We start from the raw sequence: 10,441 nt of genomic DNA, 5'->3' as shown, positions 1-10,441 counted from the left end.
ACAGGTTACAAGCAAGGGCTTCAAATACACAGAACAAATCAGTAACTTAACTACTGTAACTGATGCTAGCCAAAGGATTTCTTTATCTAGGCACTATTGACACTTTGGATTGGATAATTGATTGGAGGTGTGGGGAAGGAAGGCTGCCCTGTGCGTGATAGTAAGACGCTTAGCATTAGCACTACCCACTAGATGCCATTAGTGTCTACCTCCCAGGCTGTGACAATCAAAAAAGCCTCTAGACATTGCCAAATGTCCTAATGCAGGGAGAGTGGGCAGCTGAGAACCACTAGACTAGAGTATGCTTGATGAGCACTGCTCCAACCGTGGAGGCGGGGGTAAGAGAGTCTCAGGAATGAGTTGATCTGGAAGAGGCTAGTGACTGGGCTTCATGTCAATGACTGAAGGTGACCCAGTGAGACCAGCATAGTGAACATTTTCACCAGATCCCTGTCCCTTTCGTCATTTCTCTGTGTACTCTACGCTGGTCTTCTCTACACCCCTTCTTTCAGTGTGCTTTTACTCCAAAGAACTGCCCTTATGCTTCTCTAGTTTCTTTGCCTGGGGGAGCCCTGATTTGTGTGACATAGCTCCCCTTGGTTAGATGATTCCCTAAAATCCCACTGCCCTCCCTAATTGTTCTCTTCTTCCCTGCTTTGCCCACTCTCTTACAGGTATCTCCTGGGAACATGTCCATTATAATTCAAGTGTACACAAATCTGTCCTTAGAATCTGCTTCCACAGAACCCCTTAATATAGCCAGTAATGCTGGAATCAAGGATAGAGTCAGGTGTAAGAAACAAGCCCAGAAGGGCAGTTCAGAGTGAAGACTGTGAAGTCTGGTCTTGACAATGTGCTTTCCATCACGAGACATGGCATCACTGTGCTTTCCATCACGAGGCAGGGCAATGAGAGAGGTGATTTAAAGAAGTTGAGGAAATCTAGACAGTATGATCTTGATCTCAGGAATAAGGGTGAAAGCAAGCTAAGGGAATAAAGCACAGGGTCTTAAGATGGTATAAAAAATAACAGAACTATTGGAAGAAATAACTCTTTTTCTTTTTTTCTTTTCTTTTTTTTTTTTTTTTTTTTTTTTGGAGACGGAGTCTCGCTCTGTCATCAGGCTGGAGTGCAGTGGTGCCATCTTGGCTCACTGCAACCTCCGCCTCCTGGGTTCAAGCATTCTCCTGCCTCAGCCTCCCAAGTAGCTGGGACTACAGGTGCGCTCCACCACACCCAGCTAATTTTTGTATTTTTAGTAGAGACGAAATGGTCTCAATCATTTTGGCCAGAATGATCTCAATCTTCTGATCTTGTGATCTGCTCACCTCAACCTCCCAAAGTGCTGGGATTACAGGTGGGAGTCACCATGCCAGGCCAAAAAAATCTCTTTCTAATAAACATAATTTGTTGTTAATATTAAATATCTCCAGAGAATTCATCACAGCCATGGAATGAAAGAAAATCCTCTGGACTCTGAAAATGCTACTGTGGATTATTTCCATCTCCATCTCTGTAAAACAAAAAGAATCCTGCCCCTTCCTCCCTTTGCTGGTTAAAACATTCTGTGAGTTGTTAGGAATGGAGGACCTTCATCAGGGGTGACTGTTACTTCTGCTTTTTCTTTTCTTTTTCTTCTTTTCTCTTTTTTATTTACAGGCCACAGTGGCAGAGCTTCTGCTTTTTTTTTTTTTTTTTTTTTTTTTTTTTTGAGATAGAGTCTTGCTCTGTCTCCCAGGCTGGAGTGCAGTGGTGCGATCTCGTCTCACTGCAACCTCCGCCTCCCGGGTTCAAGTGATTCTTCTGCCTCAGGCTTGTGCCACCATGCCCAGTTAATTTTTGTATTTTTAGTAGAGACAAGGCTTCACCATATTGGCCAGGCTGGTCTCTAGCTCCTGACCTCGTGATCTGCCTGCCTCAGCCTCCCAAAGCGTTCAGATTACAGAGTGAGCCGCCGTACCCGGCCTTCTTTTTCTTCTTTTTTTGAGTTGGAGTCTCACTCTATTGCCAAGGCTGGGAGTGCAGTGGTGCAATCTTGGGTGGCTGGGATTACAGGCACACACCACCATGCCCTGCTAATTTTTTTGTATTTTCAGTAGATAGAGATGGGGTTTCGCCATGTTGGTCAGGCTAGTCTCAAACTCCTGACCTCAGGTGATCTGCCCCCCTCAGCTTCCCAAAGTGCTGGAATTACAGGTATAAGCCATCATGCCCAGTCAACTTCTGCTTTTTCATAGAACTATTTGTGCACCATTTGCACTCCAGTAGTTGACTGATACAATCATTTTGGGAAGGACCAGCTATGAGAAGTTTTGTAGTAAAGACAGCCATCTTGTTAAATACCTGTTCCTTTAGTACTACTTCAGTGATACCGCCATTCCAACACAATGTGGACCAAACGCTGATGTACCACATATAAAAATCATGTTTATATTTTAAAGCAGTAACAATAGTGACAGAAAATAAAATATTTAAAAAACAATTTTTGAGAGCAACCATAAGAAAATTTTAAGCAACTTAGTCTCACATCTAGGAGACACAATATTTGAAATAATAAATTATAGAATCTTTACTCATAATTTGTCTTTTGTAATCATTTCTTTATTGCATGAAGAAATCATCTGCATTCTTCAGTCAGTATGTAATCTGGACCACTGCAAGTTACAATTGTTAATTCTGAAAATTAAAGCTTTGATAACACGTTTTAAGAAATACATAGACAGGAATTACCAATTGGCATTCAAGACAAATCATTCCTGTGCTAAGTAAAATCATTTGAGAGAGAAAACTACGGAAATGAATTAATTTTAGAAAAATCAATTCAGAGTTAATGATGACAAAGGAAAAAATGAGTGAGATAAACTAAAAATAAACAAAATTAAATCAATAGCTATTAATTATGAGTTTAACATGGTTTTACTCTCAACATAAAAATTTTTACATTATAAATATTTAAAATATGACTAGTGGGTAAAAAAGCATTTACAAACATATTTGCAAATGGCATTTCTCATTAATTCATTAAACAAACAGATCTCTGATGCATTGTCTTCAGCATAAGATGCCTGTTTTGTGAGCTCATCACCCTGACCACATGAACCAATTACTCTGACTATAACTGTTTGGGCAGGAGTATACCCTGTGCTGTGGGCAGCTAAGCTATGTTCTTTTCAGAGACTTAGAATGTGGTCCAGCAAAAATGCTGAACTACTTAATTTCTTTCTCAGAGATTTGAATGAGACTCGTAAAGAGAAAGTATGTTGTTGGTAGGGTACAGAGATAAAAGCTTGGCCAGGCATGGTGGCTCACACCTGTAATCCTAGCACTTTGGGAAGCTGAGGTGGGTGGATCAACTGAGGTTGGGGGTTTGAGACCATCCTGGCCAACATGGCGAAAACCCCTCTCTACTGAAAATAAAAAAAAATTAGCCAGGTATGGTTGTGCATGCCTGTAATCCCAGCTACCCGGGAGGCTGAGGAGGGAGAATTGCTTGAACCCGGGAGATGGAGGTTGCAGTGAGCCGAGATTGTGCCATGGCACTCAGGTCTATGCAATGGGAAAAAAACCCCATAAAAAAAAAAAAAAAAAAAAAAAAAGAAAAAAAAAGGAAGAAGCTAAATAGACACAGAGAAAGAAGAAAGAAGAAAAGCAGTAGAGGCCATGAAGTAGTAAAAGACATGAGTAGGCTGAAGCCATGTGGAAGAAGAAGCTATAAGAAGGCAGAATCCAGATATATAGAATTGGACATGAGATGATTAGTTAAGAGAAGTAGAAGAAATATAGAAGAAACACAGAGATGTATCTTTGTAAAGGTTAAGCAAGGGAGGGAGAAGGAAATAAAATACTTTTGCTACTGATATTAATCAAGCAGTTGTGGATTCCAAAGGACTTTCCAGTTCCCAAACTACCTTCCAGCTCCGTCAAACCTATCATTTCCTATACTCCCATAGGGCCTGGCCTTGTGGTTAGAATTCTTTCTTAGTTTTACATGAATTATTTCCTTTAGACCCTACTGTTTTAGGTATCTGAAAGAATCTAGCTAATATACCACGTACAGGAGTTTGGACTTTATTCAGAAGAACAAAGAGAATCATTTAAGGGCTTTATGTTTGTATTTCAGAAAGAGAACTCTGGGACCGGTGCAGAAAATAAACTGGAGACGGACTTGAGGCAGACCTCCACTCTCACTGACTTGGTTCAGGCATTATTATCTCTTACCTGGTTTAAATGCCTGAACCAAGTTAGTAAGAGTGGAAAAAAGTGGGATGAATTAGAAAGTTATGAAGGAGGATGAATCAACAGAACTTGATTCAGCATAGATGTAATGGATGAGAGAGAAGGAAGAGTTAAGTTTGACTCTTAGTTTCTGGGTTTGGGTAACCAGATGGATAGTGACACTTTTCATTGAGAAAGATAATGTATGAAGAGGATCAACTCTTTTTGAGGGAGGAATATGAGGTGCCAATGAGACTTACAGGTAAAGATGTCCAATAACCAGCTGAATATTCACATCTGGATCTCAGACAAGAGCTCTGTAATTATAAGTGTGTATAAAGGCTTGATGTCATAGCTTTCAGAGATATCAAGACTAAGGTTTCTTGTTTTATTCTCACCATGCTAAATTCAGGAATACACTAAACTAGACTGTGTTAGCCTAGGAAAGCTTAGAATAAATAATTTGTTCATATCTGAATATCCTCTATACTGTTTCCTAGCTATCATATTGTGTACTGTATTACTCTGTGATTGATGGGCTACCATGCCTAGGTGAAGTGATCTCTAGAGAATGGGCCATGTATAGGACTAGTCCAGCTTTAGGTGTATAAGGCTAGGACTGGAAGAGAAAGTTAAGTTTCCAGAAGGTCTGATGTTGTGCATTCCAGAAGGTCTGAATATTTGGAAGGTTTAGAAACTTGTACTTTCATCTCTGAGCTGATATTGCAAGTAATTCCTTTATGTATCCTTTAGATAAGTAAACCCAAGTGGTGTCTGTGTGGTGGTATTTCTGTTCATCTGTACCTTGTATTGATAGATATCAACATGGAGGTTATACAGAGTGGTATCAATAGATGGGCAGTTATTTAAGCCATTGGTGTGCATAGGATCGCTAAAGAGAATAAATGAAGAAAACAAGAGAGTGCAGTGGGGAAGACAGCAGAGAATAGAATTCTGGGAAACACTAATAACTAAGGAGTAGGTGAAAGAAAAGATTAAAAGGAGAATAAGTGAATGTGATAAAATCAGGGTCTGAACAAGTAAAAAGGTAGATTGAATGACATTTGTATTTCATCATTAAACTAAGACAGCTATTTCAGAATGACATTAGACAAATTTTCTTATTATACATAAATATATACTTATTGTTAAACAGATATATTTTCGAAAAGATTCATAACAAGGACTCAAAAAAGACATGGATTTCCTAATTTTTCAACTAGAAGGTTAAACACCAGGACACGAGTCGCTGATAATTCTGTTAGAAGTTAATAAAAGACGGCATTAGTCATGACTACAACTTTAAGAGCTCTCTTTTCTACCACCTATTTAAAACATTTATTCAAAACTAATGTGTGCCAGGCATGGTTTACCTACAATATTTCATTTAACCTCACAACTGTCCCATGAAGGAGGCACTTTTGTTTTCTTTTAAAGCTATGGAGAGGTTAAGTAGTAAAGATTAGTGAAAATTAGAGAGGTTAAATAACGTGCTAGAGTCACTCAGGTAGTAACCAACAGAGCTCAGATTCAAACTAGAGCTTTCCAACTTCAGAGTCCGAGGCTTAACTACCATGTAATAATGCTTTGAAAGCATTATTTATGGTAATAAAAGGCTAAATTTATCAGGCATTTATTAATGTAATTTTCAATGAAGACAGATTTTATAGCCACAGAGGAGTTTTATACCCACACCGGCATTTATAGGTGTGCTACAATTTTTAAAGTATTTTTTGAGATACTTAAGAACAAAAATATGTATGTGAATGTTTGTTTTTGCTACTAAACAAGAAATTATTCAGTACTTTGAAATGCTAACTCTTAACTTTAGCTGATTTCTTAACTTGTAGACTAAAAAACTATTTTTACCTTTGGTAACTTGCTTGGCTTTGGCATAAAGCCATGTGTCGCTTCTGGGGCAGTATAATCCCTCTTGGCATGTGTACATAAAAGGTTATTGTGAGTTTATTTTAAAGAAATGTACGGAATACTAGATATAGGTACTTGCTACATCCTTTTTTTTTTTTTTTTTTTTTTTTGAGACGAAGTCTCACTCCATTGCCCAGGTTGGGGTGCAGTGGCGTGACCTCGGCTCACTGCAATGACTGCCTCCAGGGTTCAAGCAATTTTCCTGTCTCAGCCTCCCGAGTAGCTGGGACTACTACAATGCTCGGCTGATTTTTGTATTTTTAGTAGAGACAGAATTTCACCATTTTGGTCAGGCTGGTCTCAAACTTCTGACCTCAGGTGATCCACTCGCCTCAGCTTCCCAAAGTGCCAGGATTACAGGTGTGAGCCGCCTGGCCACTACACCTTAATTTAAAAATTTATCTTTTCAAATCATTGTAAGTATAGTTTTTAATCAATGAATTCCAATTGCATGTCCTTAACTCTGAATAGAGATGTAAAAGATTCTAAAGATGATTTTGAGTTAATCATGCCAAAGTTACCAATAATAAAAAATCCAAAAGAAAAGTTGGCTACATAGTGAAAGAGAATTTGATTCTAGATCACTAGCCCAATTATTAAAACATAATTTTTGGCTAGGTGTGGTGGCTCATGCTTGTAATCCCAGCACTTTGGGAGGTCAAGGCGGGTGGATCACTTGAGGTTAGGAGTTCCAGATCAGCCTGGCCAACATGGTGAAACCCCATTTCTACTAAAAATACAAAAAAAAAAAAACCCAGCCAAAAACAAAAAAAAGTACCTCATTTTTACCAGCTCCCTGGGACCTCAAAAGTAATGTCTGCCACATATTCCACTTTTTTTTTTTTTTGCTAAATTTACAGGTTTTCATAAATTAAGCTTATACTATAGGAGCTGTCAAGTTTCCCAGAAGTTGGGTATTAGGCACAAATGATCAAAATTACTGTTCTGGGCGCTCCCTACTATTACATCATCTGCTCCTTTTATCCATCCTTACTTTGCTTCTTATCAGAAAAAAATAAAATTATTTAGTTTACAAGGTATCTCTGTTACAGCCAAACAGTGCTGCCCGTTGACAACTTCATGGCTCACTGTCTTCCATCCTGTAAAGGTGTCATAAGCTCAGCTGTCTGAGGGTGTTGGTTTCTTCATCTCTACCGTTTCTGGTTTTTCCTCCATCGTTTTCTGCTTTCTGACCAGTAGCTGAGAAATGTCTTGGGGGCAAAAGTAGACCAACCTGGATCTTGGAGAAATACAGATGAAGATTTTTCTGTTTGGCTTTTGCCTCACATTTATTTGGCCCTTCAGACCTAATGAGGGCTTTTATGTATCTGTGCCTTATTTGAGCCTCAAAACGCTCTGGTTTTATAATAACAGGGTATTCATTCAACATGTATGTTCTTATTACCTGCTATATGCCAGACGCTGTTCTAGGTGCTGGAGATACAAAAGGAAACAAATTAAGATTTAAAAGGAAGAAGAAGCGGCCGCCCAACTCTTCCGAAACTCCCCTTTTTTAACTGGGAGCATCTGCCAGTAAAAAGGCCGGGACAGATCTCATAGCACCTGGTAGGTGATTGGAGGAATTTTGGCTTTTACGTACTTTGAGTGAGATGGGAAGCCAGCGGAAGGCGTGGAGCAGAAGGTAGTCTCATTTTACGGATTAGGAAAATAAGAGGCTACCCCACAGTAAGTGCACCAGTTGCGCTTAAAGAAAAAAAAAAAATTAACAGGAGGTAGCCACTGATTTGGGGCCACTAGTCCAGATATTCGAAATGAAGCGGGAGGAGATACGTTAAGATTAATCCACAGGGAAGCAAATTATTTACACCGAAATACAATTTAACACAAACATATGCAAAGACATATGCCAAGGAGTACCCGGGGGCTGTGTTCAGGCACTTGTTAAAGAAAACGAAGCGAATCCTGAAGCCGCAAACCCGGTCTTGAGCCTACTTTATGCTGGGGGTGGGGCTGGGGGTGTGGGGAAATCGCTACCCACCCGGAACCCTGCCTGCCCCGAGCATGGCCACGCCCCCGACACGCCCCGCCGACGGCCTGCCGTCGGGGTTGGCCGCGGCGGTGGTGGAGGCCACGGTGCCCGGAAGTGCGGCTGACGTGTCCCGGTAGCGCTCGGAATTGTGGGCGACTCGGCTAATGGCGTCGGAGAGTTTTAGGGGCCTAGGGAGCTGGTGTTGAAGCTTCTTGCCAGCTTGGCTGGTGACACCCGGTGTGGCTGGGCCCGCGGCAGTGGAGAGACCTGTCCGCCTTGTGGGCTCCTCGGCCAGAGTCGGCGGAGCCTAGCTGGGCGGGGTGACTGCGGGGGCGCCTCCGAGAGAAGCCGGAGGTGTTGCGGGGAGGCTGCTGGGGGACGCTCGAGCAAGCTCCGGGTTCGCAGCCCAGGGCCCGGCGGAGCCCCTGCCGGGACCAAGAAGCGGGCTGCGGAAGGGCCAGAGACGCCGGGAGGGAGCTGCCGGTGGCCCAAAGGAGCTGACAGTGCCGGAGCTTATTTGTACCTCTCCGAAATTGGTTGGGATCTTGGAGGATCATGTCCGGCACCAATAGCCCCGAGGCGGTGAAGAAGCTGCTGGAGAATATGCAGAGCGACTTGCGCGCCTTGTCACTGGAGTGCAAGAAGAAATTCCCACCTGTCAAGGAGGTAAGCTTCAGGCGACGTCAGGTGAAGGCACTGAGTATGCCTGGTCCTGTTAGATACAGTGCTTCACCCCAGTTTCCAGTCCTGTGTAATTTTCATTCGGCTCTCCCCTTTCCAGATTTGTGAGTCGGTGGGTTGTTGCACAAGGGCTTTTTATAGTTTCCACTGGAGCGGGCTGGGGCACTTTGATTTTCTCCCCTCTCCTGTCCTCCCAGTTTAGGAGTGAAGTTCGTGGAGAGAGCTCAGTTAATCCAGCTAGGTGTACTGTACACTAGCCTTTTCTGGCCTATTTCTTATTCGAAACTGGCCAAGCCAAAATTGAAAAACTTACGTCTGTTTGTTGCTCCCCAAAAGGAGTATTTACCTACTGTGTTGAAACCTGCACTCCTCACGTTTACGGCATTTCGCTGCATTGGAAACACTTTTCCTTCTGGCATATATCAGTGGAAACACTTAGCTCTGTGTAAATCCTCTGATGTGTTCATAAACTATTCAGAGCCACCTAGTTTATTAGGAATATTAAAGATCCACAGAATCATGTTAACCCTTGTTATGAGCAGTGCTGTAGTGGGAAGTTAGGCCTGCAGTCAGAGCAAATACAACTGAATTTAAGTTCTAGTAATAAATTTTAACCTCTTTGAGCTTCAGGGTTTTTTGTTTTCAGCTGTAAAATAGGGTTAAAGGGTGGTTTTGTATTATGTATGGGAAAGATGTAAGAGGAAAAGAGTATTATTAAAGAGACGCCAGTTAATAATACATGGAAATTCAATTCTTCAAATAGTTCTTGAGTTGAAATGCTTAACATTTGGTTACTGTTTGTTTTGTCTCTTAAAATGCCATTTTAATTCTCTAAAAAGAAAAACAAACAACAACAGCAAAAAACAGGACTGGCGCGGTGGCTCACACCTGTAATCCCCGCACTTTGGGAGGCTGAGGCGGGCGAATCACAAGGGTCAGGAGTTTGAGACCAGCCTGGCCAACACAATGAAACCCCATCTCTACCAAAAATACAATAATGAGCTGGGCGTGGTGGCGGGCGCCTGTAATCTCAGCTACTCAGGAGGCTGAGGCAGGAGAATCACCGGAACCCGGGAGGCCGAGGTTGCAGTGAGCCGAGGTCATGCCATTGCACTCCAGCCTGTGAGACTGCCTCAAAAAAAAAAAAAACAAACAAACTACAAAAATAAATAAATAAATAAAAAACCTCCGCTCAGGTTTTTTCTCATTTTTGAAATAGGTCTGCGATATTATTCTAAAGGCAATTATTTTATTTTTATTTCTATTAAATGTAGTTTGATTTTCCTGCAATATCATTTACTATTTGCCCTAAAAATTCACCAAGGGTTTTCAGATTTGCATACTTATTTAAATGTTGTACCTTTATTATTATGAAGATTCTGTAATTAGAACTTGACCAATAAATTTTGGATTTTAGGCTTGTGAGGAATATTAACTTTTCTGTAAGTGCATTGGTTTTATCAGTCTTCAACAAACTCCATCTTGTATTTCTTTAATAAATTAAATAGATATTACCCAATGATGGAAACCAGATGTGCCACTTTTGGAAAGATGGCTGTTACGAAATGTTTTATTTCACATAGTCAATAGTTTGTTTTGATAATTGATTTTCATTATTTTTTATGT

General features: G+C 41.1%; 1 protein-coding gene across 4 annotated transcripts in view; it reads left to right on the top strand.

The window, feature by feature from the left end:
- Positions 1 to 8,262: 8,262 nt before the first annotated feature.
- MON2 (MON2 homolog, regulator of endosome-to-Golgi trafficking) overlaps positions 8,263 to 10,441 on the top strand; it is a 134,708-nt gene continuing 132,529 nt past the window's right edge. For all 4 annotated transcript variants that reach the window (XM_032288754.1, XM_032288735.1, XM_032288743.1 and 1 more), the window contains exon 1: positions 8,263 to 8,800. In XM_032288754.1, the coding sequence (XP_032144645.1) occupies positions 8,690 to 8,800 (111 nt within the window). In that variant the 5' untranslated portion in view covers positions 8,263 to 8,689. The remainder of the gene's footprint in view (positions 8,801 to 10,441) is intronic.

Source organism: Sapajus apella, unplaced genomic scaffold, assembly GCF_009761245.1.
Source record: "Sapajus apella isolate SASKATOON/1434 unplaced genomic scaffold, GSC_monkey_1.0 scaffold2, whole genome shotgun sequence".
Lineage (NCBI taxonomy): Eukaryota > Metazoa > Chordata > Mammalia > Primates > Cebidae > Sapajus > Sapajus apella.
The sequence above is the reverse complement of the archived record's forward strand: the minus strand, read 5'-3'. Positions and strand labels throughout refer to the sequence as shown.